This window comes from Rhamphochromis longiceps, linkage group LG2 (assembly GCF_057381845.1).
Source record: "Rhamphochromis longiceps isolate RC_006_pf linkage group LG2, R_longiceps_female_GT1.1, whole genome shotgun sequence".
NCBI classification, from domain to species: Eukaryota; Metazoa; Chordata; class Actinopteri; order Cichliformes; family Cichlidae; genus Rhamphochromis; species Rhamphochromis longiceps.
In genome coordinates, this window is record NC_140558.1 from 37,247,511 (window position 1) to 37,270,914 (window position 23,404).

General features: G+C 41.1%; 1 protein-coding gene across 3 annotated transcripts in view; it reads right to left on the minus strand.

Moving 5' to 3' along the window:
- Positions 1-23,404, minus strand: part of macrod1 (mono-ADP ribosylhydrolase 1) — a 147,508-nt gene that overhangs the window by 31,756 nt on the left and 92,348 nt on the right. For 2 of the 3 annotated variants that reach the window (XM_085426842.1, XM_085426847.1), the window contains exon 5: positions 17,365-17,481. In XM_085426842.1, the coding sequence (XP_085282968.1) occupies positions 17,365-17,481 (117 nt within the window). Of the gene's footprint in view, positions 1-12,978; positions 13,150-17,364; positions 17,482-23,404 lie in introns of all 3 variants that reach the window. The other variant, XM_085426851.1, reaches the window with a different exon arrangement.

The window sequence follows — 23,404 nt, forward strand, 5'->3', positions numbered from 1 at the left end:
ACAGCCTGATATGGGAGTCCTGCTTGCAGTGGACTCCACAGATCTAGAATGAAAGAGAGTTGTCTGAGTAACGTGACAGTCCTTCAACAAACTGCTCACTAATGAAGCAGAGTGCAGTCCCTGAGAAATCACTTAGTCTGAGTGCATGAACCCACACAGAAGGAATAATAAGTGCTCCAATCAAAGCCTGTTTATGTATTACCATGGCTATTATAAACCAATATTCTCCTATTGCATAGATTATCAGAGGATAAAGCTATAGTGCTACTTCAAAGTTTGTCAAGCTTTTATGTTTCTCTAAATTACTTTATAAACCAAAAGACAAAGGTTCTAAAAACAGAATTAAAGAAAACCCAACTAAACAACTGAGAGAAAGCATGACATACTCAGTGATTTATTTACTGAGGAAAATTTGCCAATATTACAAATTTGTTAGAGGATCAAGTACTTTTGCCCACAAGTTTAGCAGTAAATTTGAAGGTGACACATTAGTGGAGATTTATGGTGACATGAAAAATTAGAGTTTTGGGGATTTTGGAAAAAGAGTTATTGATGCTCCTCAGGTTGGAAACCATTACAAAACCATTTTGTGGTCCACTAAAACAACCAAGACAGGTGTGTGAATCACAGATAGTATAAAAGATGGATGTACAGTTGTGGTCCGAAATGTTTATACATGTTAATGGTAATTTTTGTCTTTTAATGATTTCTTTAAAGTGTTCTTTCTTTCTTTAAGATGATAATTTGGTGACAGTGGGAAAGAAAAACTCCCTTCTAACAGGAAGGATCCTCCGGCAGAACCAGGCTCAGGGTGGGGCAGAGAATTAAAATAGTATTATGTTTAAAAAAAGAAATGAAAATGCTCCTCTCCAGCATAAGAACTGGACCCAGTAAGTTCATCTCATTGGTTTGACCAGTTTCAGGCCAACATCAATGATAAGAACAATTCTGAATTACACAAACCAATCTTAGAGAACAACATCAGGACATCTTTCTGTGCCTTCAACCTCAAAACAAAGAGAGTTGTGCACCAAGATGACAGCCCTTATTTTTAATCAAAGAAAGCTTAGAGAAGAACAACGATAAACTTTTGGATTGGCAGAGTTCAAGCCCTCATCTTCACTCAACAGAAATGGTGTGGAGTGATCACTTCAAGTGAGGAAACATCTCATAGATGAAGCTGTTTATATCAAACAATTGCCCTTAATTTCTCCAAACCAGTGTGCAGGGCTGATCAGCAGTAACCAGAAATGTCTGATTGGAGTTATTGTTGCACTAAGAGGTCACAGGAAAGGTTGCCATAGTTTTTCCCTGTTGCAGATATGTTATACTGCATCATTTTTATAAATGGATACGTTTCTCTTCTCTTAAGTGTAACATTTCATTTCTTTAAATCATTTAATTATTTTATTTGAACAGCTGTCAAACTTACAGTCACCACTGTGCATCACTTCCAACATATTGCTTGAAATTTAAGGTGGTTATTAAATACACCAGCAACAGAAACACTTTAATGTTGGCTTCTGGACACTAACAGCTCGAGCTACGGCTCATTGGGTTTTTAGGGTGCATAATGCAACATTAGGCTTTTGTTTAAGAGCAAGAGCTCGAGTGTTAATGTTTTGTGTGTTTGTGCGAGTGACAAATCATTACCGCAGCTTCTCGGCAGCAATGATCCTTCAAGAGGTGGCGTGGGGCTAATTCATACAAACATCTGTAATCTGCAAAGGGAGGATTAAACTTGATAACCCTGATGATTGCACATCTCCCGCCCATCTTTCCTCTCAGTCCACATTTGCTCCAAATCTCAGCTCAGAGACGATGCTGAAGCTCATTCCAGAGTTAATCCCCCGCCAGTCACTGTTTGCAGTATTTTCAATAAGCACCGGCTGCAGGCCCATTAGCTGTTAAGTACCACAATATCAGCCAGCAACAACAATATGCTCTGTGGACTCTGCTATACTTCTTCTACATTATGTCTTCACCAGCCTATCGATAGAAAACCCAGGCAAAAATCACACATTTAACTTTGGTAATCCACAGATTATTTGAAAGCGAGTCAGCCTCTTAAAAAGAAGTGTCACTTGCAGTGAGGCATGACAAAGCAAAGCAGTCATCAATATACTGAACTGAACGACATCTCAAAGTTTAAAAAAAGACTCCCAGGAGAAGGACAAAGGGCTCGACTTAGACACTGATACTGATTAAAGTTAATTAACAGTCAGCGGTTAATATAAAAATACATATTAATATTAGAACAGTCACATTATTGTGATCACATGCTGTACTGTATACTCACTGGCTACTTTGTTAGATGCACCTGTTCGACTATTTGTTAGTGCATTATCTACTGAATCAGCCAATCACACGACACCAACTCAATGCATTTAGGCTCAAGTTTAAACTGTTCATCAGGATGAGGAAGAAAGGTGATTCGGGTCACTCTGACTGTGACAGACATGCTGGTCTGAGTATTTTAGAAACTACTGCTGGGATTTTCTCACTCAACCATCTCTAGTGTTTACTGAGGTTGGTGCGACAAAGAGAAAATATCCACTGGGCGGCAGTTCTCTCTGTGAAAATAGCTTGTGATGTCAGAGGTCAGATGAGAATGGCCTGACTGCTTTGGGTTGATAGGAAGGTAAAAGTAACTCAAATATCCACTTGTTACAACAAAGGTATGCAGAAGAGCATCTCTGAAATGCACAACACGTCAAAGCAGATAGGCCACAGCTGCAGAAGACCACATCCGGTGCCACTCCTCTCAACTAAGAACAGAAAACTGTGGCCACAACTCAGGCAGGGTCGCCAAAATTGGACAATAACAGACTGGACAAATATTGTCTGGTGTGATGAACTTAAATTTCTGTGGCAGAATTTGAGAGTTAGAGAGGAGCAGAAAGTGCTTTGAGTGCTCAACTGAGTAGAAAGACACCATATAAGTCCCAGCCCATCTATGGACAGTTGCTTCCAGCTGGATACACACCATGCCATAAACATCAAACCATCTCAAACTCTCAAACAAATCCTAGACCAGTTTTTAGACATGACAATGAGTTCACTGTACTCAAATGACCTTTACAGTTATCACATCTCCATCCGATAGACCACCTTTGCGGTGGAACGGGAGAGTCACATCATGGATGTGCTGCAGACAAATCTGTAACAACTGTGTGATGTTTTCACATCAATGTGAACCAAAATGTCCCAGGAATGTTTCCAGCACCTTGTTGAATCTGTGCCATTAAGAATTAAGGCAGTTCAAACTCAGTAGAAGCAAAGTATACCTAATAAAGTGGCCAGGAGTCAGCTTATTAAGCTGTAAACACAATAAACACTGATGTCGTGGCAAAGCGTCAGCTAAATTGACAAGCATGATGATACAACACAGGCGTGGAAAATCACAAATAATCCAACTGATTCTAAAAACAGTGTGCGGTTAAGCACTGCATTAATGTGTCACCCTATTTGCTATCCATGATTTGAGTCATTAGATCAGAAAAATAAAATAATCAAAAATGTCTCTTTTAATTTCCCCGGGCCCAAGATGATATTTATTTTTAAACCCAAAAAGCCAAGAAAAGCAGAAAACATTCAAACAGAGGCTCAGGGGCTAAAACACGGAATTTGTGATACCTAATAATTGAATTAAATAATAAAACAATTATCAAAACAGTTCTGACTTGTCAGTTTTCAAAAAAAACCAAAAAAAACCCCAATTTTCCCGCTTAAGCTCTAAAAATACAACAGTTGTTAATCACAGCCTCCATAAAATTATTAGTTCAAACAGCACAAACAGGAAGAATAATAAGATGAGATCAAATCATCACATTATCACTTGGCTGAAAGTCAATAATCAGCTTTACTTGTTGTTTATCAGGCTTTCTACAAGCCTTATCTCTGTTTTTTCTCAGTAAAAGCCTGATGTAAAAATTCATCTGAATTCTGAGCTCATCACAGACACTGCTCCATCAGCCCCGCTTTAGCCTCTTTTCACTGGCTCCCAATATAGATTAGAATTAATTTTAGAATTACTTTATTGATTACTTTCAGTGCTCTTCATGGCCTTTTCTATTTCCAGGTAAAGAAAAAAATTTAATGGGGACAGTGTTTGTATTCAGGAATTCAAGCACCTGCCTGGAGAAATAACGAAATCCGACTCTAACTTTTAATAAAATATAACTTAAGCCACTGTTGTTGTGCACTGTTTAAAACATTACGATTGCATAAAAATGTTATGTAACTAACTGCTGTATCTTAAATACCCTGCATTGAGCTGTTGGGACATGCTCAATGCAGCAAGAGAGAGGAGCAGAGGAATAAGATATACAATATGTTCAATAGAATACAAGTATACAGTAATATACAGTAGGATAGTGCAAAATATAATATCAAATAAATAAATAAATAATAATTTTATGCACGGATGTGAGAAATGGCACGTCATTAAAACTGCAAATTCAAGAGCTCCCAAGAATTGGCTATATGATGAATCACCACTGTGAATCATCACTTGGTGGGCAATTTATAGTGTTTGAGAAAGCTGCAGATAATTCTTTAAATCCCAGCAGAGACTGATCAGAAAGTGCAAAGTTGTTAAAATGAAACGCTCACAGACACTGTTGTTTAATTACTAAACACGCACGACCGGAAATAAAACGACAAACACAATGGAGTGCAATGCAAACATAATAAAACAGTCAGGCACACATTTGATCGCCACGCGTGTTTGTGCACGGGCTGTGCGATTGTTGACGTTGTCGTGAGCGTGTGTTTACCCACTAGTCCCGTAGCGGCACGCGGCGAGTGCGTGGTATTCTCAAAGAATTGTTCAGCCACGCCAATGCATCAACGGAGCCTCCAGCGGTGACTAGGATCACAAATCGGCCCTGTGTGTGTGTGCATGTGTGTGTGTTTTTGTCGTACTGTACGTGTCGTCCCGATTTGGTTCAACAGTAGGTCACTTGCTGGTCATCCATCTGCATGTCATCAGTTAAATGTCACTGCTACCACAAACTTGCAAGCAGATGCCGCCACTGTTTTTTCCTAAAATTGAATTGTAATCTATAATTGCTGTGGCCGTTTATCCTCATTGCTGAAGCCGTCGTCTCCTCCACTCGTCTCCCCCCTCCTTTCCCCATTTTCGCTTCCATCCATTCTTCCTCACTTCCATCTTTCTGCTTCACTTTCCTCTTTTGTCCTCCCTCCCTCTTTTGCCATTACCTCATCCACTCAACCTCTGCTTGCTCCTCCGTGCCTCCATCAGCTCCTGTCTTTCTCCACCTCTTTTCTTTCATATTTTTCAGTCCCTTCATCCCTCCCATGCCTCGCTTTTCTTGCCCCATTTGTTCCACCCTTTCCTCATCCCTCCATTATCCTCTTTAGCCCTACATCGTTGTCTGTCCCCATGTCCCTGTATTAGATATTCCCCTTCACAACCTCTTCCCTGCTCCCAATCTCTCGCTCTCTCCCCTCCTTCGGCTCACTCTCTCCGTCACCTGAGGTAGACAGTTCTGTCAGGAGTTGGCCTTATTTACCGCCTCTCTTCGCTCCTGTTTACATTATCGATCGGCAGGGTTGCTTTAGTTCCACCATACATCAACATCCCCACACTCCCCACCCCAGTGTTACGGCTGCTGGCTCACATTACTCTGAAACACAGAGTGGAGGAGATGGTGGTGGTGTGGAGATGGAAAGCTAGCGAAGCATGTTAGGATGTGCGAGGGATTTATGTTTGAAGGAAAGAGTGTGGTGGATAGTGCGTTTTGGAGCGTATGTGAGTGCGCGTGTGAGGAGCAGTGTTAAAAAGACAAATTGGATATGTCTTCTGAAAGTGTGTGTGACTGACAGTAAGAGAGTGGTGTGCGTGTATTTAACATTCAGAACCATACACAATCGCCTTCTGTGAGTGCATTTAGTTTCGCTAACAGATGAGGGATTTTGAATCCTCTGTCTGTTAATTTAAAAACGGGCACGTCTGAAACATGCAAAAGAATGTGGAAAATAAAACATTGTATCCATTCAAAACAAACATTAACATGACACGTCAACAGTCACCTGGGAACTAGCTGTGGACGGGAGTGTCTACCACTTATACAATCACATGAAACACTGAGTACATCTTTACGGTTAAGCAGCAGCCAGCTACTGTTAATCAAATGCACTTGATTAACTGATCATCAGCAGGTGTAACCATCTCCATAAAAGCAGAGGTTTTGGCAGTTTTTGGCAAGCAGCAATCTGAAAAGGGTGTCCATCATTCTACAGTGAGAACAATTTTTCACTAGTGGAAAACAAGACAGTGGTCAATCTTCCAAGCAGTGGACATCTCAGCAAATTCAAGTTTAGATGATGCAACAAAGAGCAAATAAAATCAAAAGCTACATCTCAGACTCTCCAAACTTCAGTTAGTATGTTCAATGTTAAACTCAATGACAGTACAATCAGAGAGAGACTGAACAAGTTTGGTTTGTTTGGAAGGGATGTCAGGATAAAACCTCTTCTCTCTAAAATGTGCATGGCAGCACAGCTTGGGTTTGCAAAGCTGCATCTTAAGAAGAAGACGACTTCTCAGGACCTCTGGAACGATGTCCTCTGGACAGACAAGACCAAGGTGGAGATCTCTGGACATAATGCATAGCACTACCTTTGGCAAAAGCTAAACTCTGTATATTTGGGCTTGTTTTGCAGTCACAGAAGGCTATTTGTTAACAGCTAAATCTCATCTGAAACTGGTTCATGCAGTGGGACAATGATACATGGCACAGCTGCAAACCTCAATGAAAGGAAACAACCTTGTAAAGAAGAATGGAAAAAAATTACTTCATGATGCAAAAGACTGATAAAAAAACGATTTTCTTAAGTTACTGCAGGAGGCATTTATAAGCTACTGAATTAGAAGTTCTACGTAGGTTTTCTCAGGACTGTGAAAACCTTATTTTTCATGTGACTTTATCCAATTACTTAATCCTATTTGTCCCTTGAGGATTTAATGGCCAATTTGAGGTCCCTGTGCCATTTCTTGGCCACACGTTGTGCCTCATCTTTGCCAACTCATCCTTCACACGTCACTTTTGCGCTTCCAGGTTTCCAGGTTGTCCATCTTAACAAACTCTTTGGGATGCAGTTTCTTCCTCTCCAGCTGCACTTGCTGATAAAGCTGTGTAATTAGGTTTCCTACACACTGAAACCCCTCACCTGTTATACATACTGGCGCCATGAGTGTTGTATATCAACACACGTCACTCGAGCATAGGAGGTGTTAACAAATATGTCAAGCTTGTCTTCGTAGCTGCTAGAAAAGATGGTAGCAAAAACTTCAAGCTGCCTGAAAAAGATCCACTGATTGCCTTTTAGTGTATGTGCTGTGCTTTGATAGAGATAAAATATAAAAAACAGCTCCAGAACAACAGCAGTGCTCGCATACTTTTGTGCAACAGTGAAATGATCTGTATTATTGAACTGCACTACTAAATAAACAGTTATTTTCTTCAGTGAACTGAGCATAACATGCATGTTAGCAACAATAAGAAGAGCAGTCTGAGACAGCATTCCTTTGCCAAGGCTAAAAAAAATCCCCCCCACATCCTCCACGTATGGAGTTCCTGGATCCACAAGTATATATTTTTTGAGAACATCAAGATGTCTCCGAATTTTCCTTTCTCCAGACTGATATATGATGAAAAACGTCCAATTTACCCTCAAAATAGTAGAGAATCCTTCCTTCATCAGAATAATTATCCAGACTGACTTCAAAAGTTAATTACTTCTAACACTTAATTTATACTTCTGCAGTGAATATATGAAGATCCTACGCCAGGGTCAACATTTATATCTGTGCAGGCTGCATCAATAGCAACGGTTGCTTACATTTCTAGAGAGGAGCACGCCAGGTCACACCTTAGGTTGCTTCAGAAAGATCTGTGGTTAGAATGTACCTGAAACACTGATTTATTACAGAAGTATACATTCACTGGTAGTTGGTCCAGTTCCCACCTGTGATAAAAAATTTTTATGTGAATCCATCCCCAACTTTTTTCCAGATCACAGAATAAAAAAAAACAATCATACAGCCACCTCGGTTTAGATCCAAGTTACAGTCAAAACATAATCATGAGCTGTGATTTACTGTATGCTCAGATATATTCTGAAAGTAATTATGCACAGTTGCTACAGTAACAGTAAAGACTAGATTTTAGTCAGAATAATGAGTAGATGCAATCAAATTACTCCCACCTCATCAGATAAGTTTTGCTTTTTTGTGTTTTTTTTAGTTTGGCTCTGTTGATTAATGAGGGAGACACTTGCTGATTCTGCACAAACATTTTTCCCGTCTACCCAACATCAGCCGTCGCTGTAGCGTCTGCATACAGTGCGAAAAAATGGATGTAACAGCCGCATTTTATCATCTTGCTAGTGGTTAAATTTCTCTAAACTGTCATTACAAGAACATGCACACACGCTGAGCGTGTAACACGTTAGTTTATGATATGTAAAGAAGAAATTTAACACTGCCTGCAGATGAATGTTAGGCATGCAATGTGAATTAATGGCTGTCATTACCCTGTGGCTACGCATTCCAGTGACGTATTGTGTGTTTGCTTCGTTAGGTGTCTTTACACAATACGATGCCAACTTTAGACTTTTCAAAGTTTTATGAGAATTCATTTCAAACATTTTAAGCTACTGTGTTCACAGACAGAATGACACACATACAAACCCTAGTTAATACATAACCGCTTTGGTTTAGGTAATTAAAGGACACATTTTTTTTCATCATGTTTTGGGCTACAGCTCCATAGGGCTCCATTCATTCATGAGCACCCACGATGCAGCCGGAAGCTCAGAAAGTGGAAGTTTTCCTAATTAGAAATCACAAAATGTCAATTTTTATATGCATCTACTGTGACGTGAATAACACAAACAAAAATCTGAAATATTTGTTTTTATTGTTGGCCTTGAGCCAGGCATTGATGATTAACATAGTTTCACTGTAAAATCTTTATTTGTTAAGGAGCCAGTAACCACAGTGGTCAGTGGATAAAAAAAAAGAAAACACTTCTTTATGAATGCAACTGGTTTGAAATACAAATGCTGTCTTTAAGAGAACAATATTTAATTAGTGCTGCATCTGAAACCGTCTCCAAAGTCGGAGATGGTTTCAGCAGGCTCCTCTTGTTGCAAAGCGCCAATGTTCCTGCGGTTTTATCTCATTTTCCGCCCGAGAATACTGTAGCGCTTATCAGATCAATTAGAATACGATGCTAAGAAGCTACTTTCATCAAAATGTAAAAACACAATTCTGTCTGACCTAATTATAATACAAGAGCCTTTTCCCGAGGCGCTTTTATGAAACATACCGCTTTACTTATTTTATAAAGGCGCTGTCACACCGTGGAATCTTTTTGCTAAAACAATAATAAAGTGACAGAACAACATAATGAAATGAAACGGCACAGACAGGTAGGATGGGAAGCGGGGAGTAACACGGGAGAAGAAAAGCTAAATAAATTTTGCATGCGCCTTGCAAATTCAGCCTGCAAAGATGCAGCGGGAGACTGTGTGTGTGTGTGTGTGTGCCTGCTCTCTCTCATAAGTGGGCGTTACACTGGCATAAGCCTTAAGAGAACTTGACTGAGTGCCATCCGGTGACACCCGCTTTTCTTTTTGTCTACCGTTCCAGCTTTTTTCCTGCTTATTGCCATCACCCTCCTCTTTTTTTGGCTTTGTCTCTATCCCCTCCCCTTCTCTCCTCCTGTGGCCTCACACCATTCTTACCTGGGAGGCCACGAGTCACTGCTTCTGCTTTTCATACTTAACAGCCACCCATTCGTCCATCTTTTTACCTCCCCTCCCCTTTCACTCCCTCTTCTCATACCTCCATCTGTCCCTCGCCTTTCTTTATCTGCCTTTAAAGCAGGAGGCAGGAAAAAGGCTAGCGGGTCCTTTGTGTGCCCGGCCTCAGTTTGTGCTCAGCCAAGCAGACACAGCTCTTAAATCCAGGCCTGGGTTTTTGGCACAATAGGAAGGCTCAGGTCTTGTAAAAGGCCCTATGGTTCTCCCTGTCTCTTTCCACCTTTCCCTGAAAAAGACAGAGGGGCGGTTATTCTAAACAGGAGGACGAGAGTGTATGGAAAAGGGGGAACAAGATGCAGATGCTTAAAAGAGCGGACATAATTCTCTTCATCAAAGTGCAGCAGCAAAGATGTTCTTTACTCTTTTCACTCCCACTATCCAACTTCCCTTCCCCGAGCCAAGCAACACTGGAGCCTTATTTTTTTCCCTTCCCTTATTCTCCTTCAAGGCGAATGAATTAACTGAATGAATTAACACCAAGGCGGCTGCTGCTGTGATCATCATCATCGCGTTCCTCCTCATCAGCAGCAGTTTTGACGGAGCTTTTTAACACCTATAAGGATCGCACTGCTGACACTGAGGCAGGAAGAAGCAAAGATGTCGACAACCTTATCAGGAAAAGCAAAAAAGAGAGGAGAAAAAAAACCCTCATCAAGTAGCAAGGTATCACAGTCAGGCTGCTACAGTCTTTAGCCCAGAGCCTTGTCAAGTCTCTTGGCACTACTAAAGAAACCTTACTGCTGATGATGATAGGAACAGTGGAGGGGGAGGTGAGATGTGGAGGAGAAAGCAAAGGCGGAGGGAGGACGAAAAGAAGAACCAAATTTAGGAGTGAGGAAAAAGGGGGGAAAGAGGAAGGGTGAAAAGGTATAAAGGTGAGAAAGACGATGAGAAGAGCGCAGGGAAACAAGGTGTTTAAGTTGTTGATCACGACGGGGGAGAAGCACCGCATCTTCAAAGAAAGAGAAACAGACAGGGCAACATTTGAAGCAAGAAGATGGAGGTCTGAGAGGAGAAGAAGAGGGGGAGTCCGGGAGAGCTGCAGTGAGGATTTTAATTAGCGGTAATTGGCCACCGAGGGAACAGAAATTGGGAGACGGGAGGCAGGAAGAGAAGAGAGGGGTGCATAACAGCCAGTTTTTGACAGAGTGATATCTCTCTTGCTTTATGCCTCTCTATTTCCTTCAGTCCTTTTTCTGTCTGATCTTTTCCAGATCCATCTCACTCTCCCTCCATCTTTTTCCACCTCCAACTGTGCGATTCCCACTTTCCCCAAACAGTATCTTTTACTTTCAGCCAATTTCCCCAAAACACAAGACAATATACTGTGCTGTATTTGGCACAAGAGACACCAGAAAGTAATATCTGCAAGTAATACTAAAAAGTTTACCACGGTTTACTGAGGCGCAGGATACATTAAAAGTGTTATTTGGGGGGAGGGGCTGGGATCTAGAAAAAAAAGGTGTGATAAATATGTGTAGGACCTACATTTAAAATGAGCCGTTCTGTGATTAACTTGGTGCAAATTCAGGCTCATATTTACAAATGTATGTTAATAGTGTTTCCACAGGAAGTAGTTGCACCTGTACAAGTTGCAATAAGTTTCACAACTCGACCCTTAAAAATCTAAAGCTGTAGCAGATTTCAATTTGGCAGACAACTCCTTTGAGGTTGTCTCCTTATGAAGTCCTGGACCAATTTAAGCTCTCCCATTCTGGCCGTTTCCAATTGTGCATTTGCAGTGCACACTCCAGCAACCCTTGAACTTTCATTTTGGGGTGGAGAAGCAAGCCACAGTGAGCTACACTGCCTTCAGGTTTGAACACTGTAAGAGTCTGTCTTGTAGCTAGAAAAGCATATAGTTTCACCTGTAATGATTCTACACATGAAGATTGGATAAATTGATGAGTGGTTGCTGGAGATGCTGGCTGTCACCTGTTGAAATCAGGTGCATCTACCTCCTTGTGATTGCTTTGGTTGCTAGGAGATTACCAAATTGCCCATGTTTGCATGGAAGATGGTGACCTGTCTGCAAATACTCACTAGCTTGAGATATACTGGAAAAAATTGCCTTTTAAGTAGAAGTTGTTCTTTATCACCACACATTTCAAAAAGACACAACTTTTAGTTTCAGGGAAACGCTCTACATTTCTAGTTAAAGTCACACTTTTCTTAGTTTTACTTCCACTTCGTGGGTAGTTCGCAAACATCTGCTAAGTACAGGTGACTGAAGCCATCTGCTAGTGCTTGTGTTGGAGGTTACTGACAACAGCCAGCAGTCTCCCACTGTCAGAGAAGACACATTTTTCCCCAGTGATCAGTGGTTTCTAAACCTGTGCACCTGAGACCTTACATTGGTACTAGCTCTAGCCTGCTGGACCCAAACAGCTGCTAAACAGTTACAGTTTAACATGTAGTAAAGATGCATCTTTCCACAATAAACAAGATAGTTTTAGCCTTAATTGTAACTTCAGGTCAGCTCATCTTGAAATAATCTTGATGCTCTGGACCTACTGGAGTGAAAATAAGAAATACAGTATGTAGGAGGCCACTGCAGATAAGTATGCTGTGCTCAGACTGATGTTTACAGGTAGGTAAAAGGCGCTGATATTACTCTTCACCTGCACAGCTGTTTGCTTTCAGCCTGGGTCATTAAACTATTTGGTGATTTTCCACAGTCTGACATTTTTATATATTTTTCCCCTTTCAAATTGTATTACTCTGCTGCCCAGACTGCGCTACATTACATTCACAGAAAGCTATTAGGCAGTAGAGCTGGCTGCTTATTGTCTTTATTTGGAGTCTTGTTTTGTAATTTCATAATCATCCAGATCTTAACTCCAAATGTCAAAAATGTTTATTTTTTTAATCTGCAAACAATTTGGGAGGTTTAAGAGTGGTTCTGTAAAAACCCTCCACTTTACCAGATAATCTGGGCTGAACATCGGTGTCTGTGAGTCTCAGAGCAGTTTTCTCCTCCAAAGGTTGACAGGAGTGAATCAGGGTTAAATGTGCCCAAAACCCCTGCTGTCTGAGCCTCTAGCTCTCTTTATTGACATCACTAAAGCCAAGGGGTGCTTTTTCTAACGGGGAAGTTGCCAGTTGTGTTATCTTTTGACCCACCCTCCTGCACCTTCTGTCCCCAGTGCTGTATCTCTGTGTGTTTAGCAGTGGGAGTAGAGCTGGCTGGGGAACAAGTTAGCAGGGTTACAGCTGTGTTTATCGGTACACAGGTGAGCTCAGGGCCATGAGTCGCCCAGACAACACGCTGGCCCAGGCTCCCTTGTCTGGCAACTGCAAAAAAAATAAAATAAATAAATAGAAGAAAAAGGCAAAAGAAAAAAGAGAGGAAAAAAAAACATTTGCACACACCTACACATGTGCAGAAGCATCTTACAGCATCTAACGGGCTCACAAGTGAGCAGCGCACACAAACAGGAGGCTCCTCTCCTAATCGAGTCCTAATTACAGTGGCTCATATGCCTCAAAGCTGACAGTTTCTGATTTAACTGCCTTTACATTTTGGCTGAGATTTGACTCCGACCTGGTCCAGCTGTCATTTATCAGCTTCCCCGAATTGCACGCAACTGTTGCTAAACAGCAGCAGTAGTGTGGCATGCACTCTGGGTGTTGCTAGGTTACGATACCAGGCTGCTGATGGCTAAGTGGCTGCGGGATCATCGATGGACACTCTGCATAGAGGGCTGACAGCAGGTCTTCTGGACCATTTGGCAACTTGTGAGTCAGATGCTCTTGAAATCCCACATCTGGTGGCAAGCCCATACAAATCAAGATCAAAGTGCTGCCTTTGAGACCGAGCCCATCTCTCAACCTTTCTGCCTCTCTCCTGTCGAGTTTCATTTTCATTTCTCTCTCTTCAGCTGTTCCTCTGCCTTCACGCATTCCTCTGCCTGCTTTGTCATCCCTCCTTTGCTTTCCCTCTGTTGTTGCTGTCTTGACTCGCTCGCCCTCCTGCTGAGAGGTAATCAAGCCCTGTTGTGAGTGTTTAAGCATTGGAGCAGACGCACGTTGAATTATTCTCAGGACTTAATATTTTGTCTGGGAGGGGAGAACCAGCCTCCTTACCACATGCTGGGTAAAGGCCACGCACACATAAGTGCAACACCGAGAAGGTGTGTGCGTGGATGTGCGCGCACACACACCCACACATGGTTAGTCAGTGAGTCAGTGAGTCAGAAAGTTGTCAGTCACACAGATCTCATGCTGACAGAGTTACAGGTACCAGACTGATAGGACCTGACAGGCAGACCCCACCGCGTGCAAGGATATACTGCACTGGCACAGCGTATCCACCAACACATGAGCGAACGCAGCCTGTGAAACAGGCTGTATGACTAAGTACAGGAGAGCAAAACAAATGCACACAATTGCACATAAATATGCACTCATAAAAAACCCAGTGACAAGCAGCCAAGCATCCGCTAACACGCACACAAAAATGACAGCTAACATCCTCAAAGTTAAACAAGTGAACCAACAAAGGAGAACAGACAATGCAATGTAAGAACTCATCTCCCCCTAATTCCCTTCAGTCTTCAGCTCCTCTCACATCTCTCCTCTCCTCTACGCCGCTTCATTTATTTCTTCCTCTCTCCAACTCTTTCCTTATCTATCTTTCCTACTCCTGCGCTCCATTCTGCCTTGAGCTCGCCTTTATCAGCGCTTCTTCTCCTTTTTTCCCCCCTCTCTTCTTTCCTTTTCTCTGCCACTGTGAACTTAAACTCTCAGTAGAACCAGAAGCTGATATCACACAGCCTCAGTGCTGCTTTAATCTCACTCGGAAAAAAAACACCGACGCACGCTCACACCTGGGTGGCCGTTATAATGCTCAAAGCTTGGCTACTGCATTATTTCCATACCTATTAGTGTCATGCTCCTTTGCAGCTCCACACCCCCAGATGTCTTTCATTTCCCCCCCTACCTCAATCTAAATTGCCTCAAGTGATGTCATCACTATAAGATAGTTTATCAGATTTTCCTCAGCTCACTCCTGAGCCACAAACACATCCAACCTTCTCTCCATATTTAGCAGTAGTCCCCCAAAGCTGTGAACAGACTGTGATAAAAATCAGCGGAGTTCTCCTTTAAAATATCCCATTTAGAATAATGAAGGTATTACAGTTACCTCTCTTTGCCACACTTTTAGTTTTTGTCATCTTTTGCATAAACCTTTAGCACTATAGTCCCACGCAGAGCTGATATTAGCCAATTAGTTGCCAATCTGAGTTTCACTTGTGGTTTTTTGGTGTTTCAAGCAGTTAAGCTGATAAAGATGCAAGACTGGTAAAGAGGCAGGACTCTAAAAAGAACAGGTGAGCCAACCTAGAAAACAACTAAATGAATGTTTGTCTATAGTGGCCGGTAAACCTCTTGACATTTGTGAGCAAAATGGCCCAAAAACACTCCTTGATCTAAAGCCAGAAGAAGGTAAATATGTTTGGCTTTGAGGCAAAAAGCCCAATTATTAGCTAAGCAATGCTAACACACTAAACGTGCACTAAACCGAGAAATAATCCATCAATTTTTTTTGCCATTTTTAACATTCAAGGCTGTGATTTGATCAGGCAAGAATATTAGAGAGAGATTATTGGAGATCACCTGAATCGCCTGGGTTTTTCAGCGAGCCAATAACTCTATATCAAATTACCCTGCTCCGCCTCGCAGAAATGTAACCAGACAGAAAGATACGAGCAACTGTGACTGGTCCTCTTGGTAATGATGCACTGTGTATGCATGTAAATTGATCTGTGCAAAGAAATGTTCTCTTGTGAAACAAAATGTAATATTTCATGTGTTTATTGTACAGTATGTGGTTATATCTAAATGCACGCAGTAGCCTGAAACATGTACAGTATAGTATATATCTTCAATGTTTGAAGATGCTGTTGACCACCGATCAACAAACTTTTTCTATATTTTTTTTAGTAAAAACTTCCATAAAATGATCTTTAATTTAGCAAGATTTATTCTTGTCCCTTAACTATATGTCTGTTTTCTTATTGTCTTCTCTGTTATGCTAATAATTTCATCTCAGTAAGACCTCAGTAGACACATCAGCTGAAGGCCAGATGCGTCTCTCAGGTCCTGTGTCAGGACTTTCTTAAGAACATGACTTTCAGATACTTTTCATCTGCTGTGGATATTTTTTTTAGACCTGACACTTCTTCTTTTGTCCTCCACTTGTCCATTTTTCCTCATTTTATAAGGACACATTCTGAGATATGCCACGTTTTCAGTTAATAGCTCTTGGGAATCACCTTGTTGGTGCAAAAACATTATTTTATGTCTGTCAAGCTGTTTTATAGTCTGCATTATTCCTCAAATTCAACTAAAGAAATGGGAACAAATTATGCTTTTTTTGACAGGTTGCTTGTAACAAAGTGCCTAAAGATACCATTTAAAATGGTCTGTCATATGTGGACAACGCGTAAGATAGGTGCTCCTTTTTTATTCTTGAATGGTTTATGGGTCAATTTGGTTTACCAAAAAAGCAAAAATTCCCATGAAAACCAAAAATTAGTGGTGAAAAAGTGTAAAAAGAACTTCAGAAAGCCCAGAGAAACAGAGAAAGTCTGGCTCCTTGGAAGGAAAATATAAAGAAAGGGGTGGTGTGGCTCAAGACTTTTGCACAGTACCGTACTTCAAGCTATCACAAAAAAGCTCGTCTAAGACAGTTCAGGCTGTGTTGACGATCAAGCTTGTTAAAATGATAGAAACTCAGATTTTTGGCTTATATACTGTATCCCCACAAAGGTTTGCTTAAAATATAAAGATATTAGGACTGGCTCCAAACTTTAAGGGAGTATTTTTATAGCAAAAAAATAACACAAATAAATATATTATAGTTAGAGGCTTATTTATGTCCCAATAACTGTGTTTTTCAGGGTTTTTAAAATAAAATTAAATGGCTAAAATAAAATAAAGTGACTGTCAGCTTTTGTGATTTATGTAAATGCAGAGTTCTGATCTCCTACTTAATTAAATGTCTTGTAGATATGAAGAAAGTTGGAGGAGAACACCTAGAAAAGTGCCTCCTGTCATGTTGACCCTACAGTTTCATCACATTACACAAGCAGCAGTGGAGTGCCACTTAATAATTGAGTTCCATTTACTCTGCTATAAATGGAACTCAGTGATACATCCGAGTTTGTGCTGCTGCTCGGGTTTGAGGTAAAGAGGGGAAACTGAGCTACTTTAAGACCTCTCTAAGAGAAAAAAATGCACAAGTTATTTAAACTAATTCGTTAAAAGAGGAAATTGTTGATATTAAGACAGCACCAATTCCTTATTAAAAGCCATTTTTTAAATTCATGAAGCAGTTTAACCTTCGTTTTTCTAGAAAGACTCAACAGTGCAACTCTTTTTCCACATCATCCTGCATCCCTGTTACACTTTCCCACACATTCACACCTGGAAGCTGTCCAGCAGAAACACATGGAAGCAGCCTCACCGGAGCTGCTAGAAGTTACACAAACACTTTATACTCACACTTTGCAGGAAGGCGGTAGCCGCAGGTAATCTTGGCCTCTCCTGTCTTACAGCCGTTGAGAGAAGCACACTCCTTTTTTAGCATGGGACCAGCAGCGCGGTGGATCGCTCCGTCCACTGGAAAGGAGACGACAGGAGATTTAAAAAAGTTGGCCTACTTATGTGAATCCCCTGCAATCTCACTAATTACAGCAGCCAGAGTGTGGTTTGAAGTCCAGCAGACACTTTTACTGGAGTCGAGGCTTAGTGCTAAAAGGACCTGGATAATGTTGGTATTAGCGGTGAACGCTTGAATTTCCAGGCTTCTGCAGGTTACTAACTTTTCACCCCTAATCCTGCTTGCATCTGTCTCTCTACATGTCAGTCTATTTAATGGATTTTAAGGCTATTGCCTTCCTTAATTACTTGATTTAATGTGTTATTAAGGACTCAGCTGACTTTGACTTTTTGGGCAATTACTCTTTATTAATTAAATTTTCATAAATCTACATAATATTCATAAATGTGTATCTGTCTTTGATCCCCACCACATCTAAAGACCGTGACTGTGTTCATTTCCAGGAGGGCAATGATGCGGCTGAAGCAATTTTACAGCTGTGCCAATTACATTTTCAGACAGAATCTATGCACCCCTTGCAGTCAGACTTATTTCTTCAAAGTTCATTTTGATACAGTTTTATTATTATGATTTGCAGCATTATGAAAGCGAGAAAGAAGAATTTAATGCGTCTAATTCACACTTCAAGGAAAAAAAGCACTAAAAATATCAAACTTCAACAAATGAGCTTTTAAAATCATGTAAAACAATAATCCATCCACAGAGACACTATAACAGTAACCGTAATAACGTAGATTTTCTGTGATTTGATTGACTCATTGATCACTGATCAGCTGGGGTGAAGAGGAGGAATAAGCTGGAGGTCCAACCAAGTCTTCCAGAAATTACATTTACATATTCCCATTTTTCAGCATTCAGGTTCTTCTGTGGCGTTTTTACATTTCTTTTATTAACATATCGTGAAACCTTTTGGGACATTGTGGTTCACGGGCTTTAGCTTAACAGCCGAGGCCAACAGAGCACCCACGGGTGGTTTTTAATGAAAGTAAAACACCTGTTTGCTGAAAACATATTTCATTTGTTTGAATAATGATGACTAATGCTATTCTATGCTTTCTAATGATTTTGGGAAAGATCACGATTATCCTTAGATAAAAGTCAAGAGTGAGGAAAACCTCAGGAAATGCTCACCTAATTTACTGACTATAAATCACTTCATTATTTTTTACCAAACATTTTAAAACATAGTTGTCCCAAACCTTGTTATACATAACTGTACTCAAGTCAGTACTTTGAGGTGCGTAGGCATGGTCAGGTCAATCCAGTGAAGTTCAAAGCGAGCATCAGAATGAGGAAGAAAGGTGATTAAAGTGACTTTGAACGTTGGTGCCAGACGTGCTGCCCCAAATATTTCAGAAACTGTTGCTCTACTGGGATTTTCACACAGATCCCTCTCTAGTGTTTACAGAAAATATTGTTTTTTAAAGTTAAATATTCAGTGAAAATCAGTTCTCTGGGCAAAAAAGCCCTGTTGATACTAGAGGAGAATGGTCAGACTGCTCTAAGCTGATAGGAAGGCAGTAGTAAGTCAAACAACCACTCATTAAAACCTAGATATACAGAAGAGCATCTCTGATTGCACAACACATGGAGTAGAGCAGCAGAAGACCACACCGGGTGTAACCACTGTCAGCTAAGAAAAGGAGACTGAGACTACAATTCACACAGGCTCACCAAGACTAAAAAGATTTGAAAACTATCTCCTGGTTTAATGAGTTTTGATTTCTGCTGCAACATTCAGATGACAGGGTCACAATTTAGCATGAACACCATTAAACATTAATCCATGTGCCTTTATCAACAGCTCAGGCTACTGGTAGTGTAATTGAGGTAAGGGAGACTTTCTCAGCACACTCTGGCCCCCTTAGCACCAATTAAGCATCAGTGAAACACCACAGCCTGTCTCTGCGTTTTTGCCGACCATGTTCATCCCTTTATGACCACAGTGTGCCCATCTTATAACTGCTGCGTCCAGCAGGATACACATCGTGTCACAAAGGTAAAATCATCCGAAACTTGTTTACTCAACATGCCAATGAGACATGACACTACACTCAGGCCTCAACAGTTAGCAAATCTCAATCCAATAGAGCACGTTTGGGAAGTGGTAGAATAGAAGATTCACGTCGTGGATATGCAGCCCACAAATCTGCAGCAACTGTCTGATGTTGTCATGTCAAAAATGACCAAAATGTGTGAGGAATGTTTCCAGCAGCTTGTTGAATAAATGATGAATTAATACAGCTATGAAGGCTAAAGGGTTACAACCCAGTACTAGCAAGGTGTACCTAATAAAGTGTACAGTGGGTGTATACTCTAAATCAGGTGTGTAAAACATAAAACCCTGTGTTTCTATATGTTTTACAGCTTTTCCTGCAGATAAAGACCTCCCCCACAGATATTCATACTACACCAAAGTAATTGGTGGTGTAGGTATTAGTTAAATCAGGGGTGTCAAACTCCAGGCCTCAAGGGCCAGTGTCCTGCAGGTTTTAGATGCGTCCTTGATCCAACACGACTGATTTAAATGGCTAAATTACCTCCTCAACATGTCTTGAAGTTCTCCAGAGGCCTGGTAATGAACTAATCATTTGATTCATGTGTGTTGACCCAGGTCGATATCTAAAACCTGCAGGACACCGGCCCTCGAGGCCTGGAGTTTGACACCCCTGAGTTAAATAGTTCAATGACAGAAAAGTTCCTGTTTTTCAATGTCTACTAGAAATTTTACACTTTGTTGTTTTATAAAACAAAAACATGCAACACTGTAACTTTACCCATTCATCATGTAGAAAAACTAAGATGCACTGTTGAAATTGCACTTCTTTATCTTATATTGAGATATGAGAAAGTGGAGGTTCACTCGTCCGGTCCACTCAAGTTCAAAGTGGGCTGTAAATGGATGTAAAATTAGGTTTTGTTTGTTTTTAAACCAAGAAAAAGTTTCATATGAAAATAAGTAAAATCAGTTTGATGTACTGCAAGAAAGAACAGGTTCTTAGCTTCACCACGGTGGAGGAAGGCCATGGTGATATGAAAGGTAAGCCTTTCACTCACAGTTACAAGTAAGGAACAATATTGTTTGAACCGTGAATGTGTTTTTAGGAGCACATGCAAAAGAAAGACTAGAAAAGCCAGCCTGAGCAGCATCTTATTTTCCCCCCAACAAAGGTCTGCAACACAACATCCATGACAATGGCACTGTCAGTTATCTGTGTGTTCTTTGTGCAGCCTCTCCACTCACACACACACCTACACACTGCAAAGATACACCGATGTATTGGAGACCTTGAGCTCAGGTGAAGTCAAGCACAACTTCTTCTAGAGTTAACAACTGCTCTAATTACTATAACTATAAAATTTTGTGGGTTAATAACACACATTGCCCTACCAGCTCGTACTAAAGTGATCTTTTCTACTCTAACATCCACTTTTGGCTTGTTTTACACAGCCACAGCTCTCTTGCAAGGCTAAAATGAGTTGCCAGAAACATTTTAAAATGAAAGCAATGTGTGAAGACTAACTGTGAGCCTAATTTGTTATCAATTTCCAGCTTTGCCAGATTCTAGAAAGCGCTGTTACAGACAGCCGCCCTCCTCTCTCTATAGCAGTGATTCTAGCAGCATGCTACTTTCTACTTCTATTCCACTACATTTTGAGAAGCTTTCACTACATTTATTTTAGAGTGCAGTTACTAATTATATAGTAGATTGAGATTATTAATATCAATTATACATGTAAGGAGAAACTATCCTATCTAAAAACAGACTACACCAAATAGCAATACACACCGATCAGGCACAACATTATGACCACCTGTGTCGGTTCCCCTTTGCTGCCAAAACAGCAATGGTCATTGAGGCATGGACTCCACTAGATCACACAAGATGTGCTATGATATCTAACGCCAAGGTGTTAGTAACACATACAGTAAGTCTTGTAAATTTCGAGGTGTCCAGCACATTTCACAGATGCTCGATTGGATTGAGATCTGGGAATCTGGAGGCCAAGTCAGCACCTCAAACTCATTGCTGTGTTCCTTAAACCATTTATGAGCCAGTTTTGCTTTGTGGCAGGGGGCATTATTGTGCTGAAAGAGGCCAGAGCCATCGGGGAATACTATTTCCATGAAAGGGTGTGCATGGTCTGCAACAATGGTTAGGTAGGAGTAACACATGGATGGCAGGACCCAAGGTTTCCCAGCAGAGCACTGCCCAAAGCATAGTACATCCTGGTGCGAGGTGTACTATGCTGTAAGTGTAAGTGACTAACACACGCCCGGCCATCGACATGTAAAAAAAAGGAAAACGCGATTGATCAGACCAGGCCACCTGCTTCCATTGCTACGTAGTCCACTTCTGATGCTTACATGCCCTTTGTTAGGACTTTTCGGTGGACAGGGGTCAGCACAGGTACTCAGACTAGTTTGCAGTTATGCAGCCCCATATGCAAAAAACTGCAATGCACTGTGTATTCTGACACTCTTCTACTGAACCAGCATTTTGAGCTACAGTAGCTCTTCTGTTGGATAAGACCCCACAGGCATCAGTGAGCCTTGGGTGTCCATAACTCTGTGAGTGGTTCACCAATGTTCCTTCCTTGGACGGCTTTTGATAGATACTGACCACTGCAGACCGGTAACACCCCACAAGAGTTGCAGTTTGGACACGCTCTGACTCAGCTATCTAACATCACTGTTTGGCCCTTGTCAAACTTACTCAAATCCTTACACTTGCCCATTTGTTCTGCTACTAACACATTAACTTTGAGGTCAAAATGTTCATTTGCTCCCTAATATATCCCACCTTATAGCAGGTGAAGAAATAATTAGTGTTATTAACATCACCTGTCAGTGATCATAATGTTATATTTGATCAATTGAGCAATAACCAACCAATGGAAAAAACATCCATCCATCCATTATACAATTCAGGGTTGTGGGGTCAGGCACTGACGCGAGGAAGGAGGACTGGTTCACCCTGCACAGGTTGCCATTTAAACATGCGCACTATGATAGTTGTCAGCACTTGTTCAAAATAGTTTAATATCATCAGTCCATATGCCAGAGCTCAACACATAGGTCTGGTTCTTATCTGTCTCTCTGTGTACAGACCAGACGTTACGGCGGTGTGTTTCGCTAAACTGAGTGGCTCCAGGCGGGGGCCTGGTGTTATCTGTGTTAAGCTGGCATATTGCTGAAAGGACTAGTACATCCTGGATAGGTTGCCAGTAAATATGTAGACATTTAAACATGTTCATGTGTGTTAATGAAAAGCATCCCTTTAATTCAATTAATCTTTGGTCGTCGTGTATGAGCAACATGTCGTTTTTCTAGAATATTAAATCTAAAGTTTGGATTCTAAATCAACCCAGAATCAGGCACATGTCAGAAATGGATTCGTCACAGCACTGTGACACTTGTCAGCACTGGTTCAAAATAGTTCAATAGCATCAATCCATATGCCAGAGCTCAGCACATTGGCCTGTGGTTCTTATCTGTCTCTCTGCGTACAGACCAGCTGTTACAGCGGTGTGTTTCGCCAAACTGAGGCGCTCCAGGCAGGGGTCTGGTGTTATCTGAACATTATTGTGTTAAGTTGGCATATCGCATGCGGCGCTGAGCCGTGGTGTGCCATGTCATGCTGTGCCATGTTGAACTGGGCCACGCTGTGAGCGAAGCACAAGTGCGAGGGTGTGACAAACAAGTTCTGAACAGTGGCTACCTCCTCAGGGTGCTCAGAAACTAGCTTAGATATGTGTGTATGCGCATGTGAGTGATATATTGTGTGTGTATATCCTTGTCAAAGCATATGTGCAGCTGTGGACACTGTATTTATGAGTGTATTTTCAAGTGTACGTGTGGCGTGTGTGTGATGAGTCCTTGAGGTGACACAAAAATACGCTGCACACCAACTTTGAAGC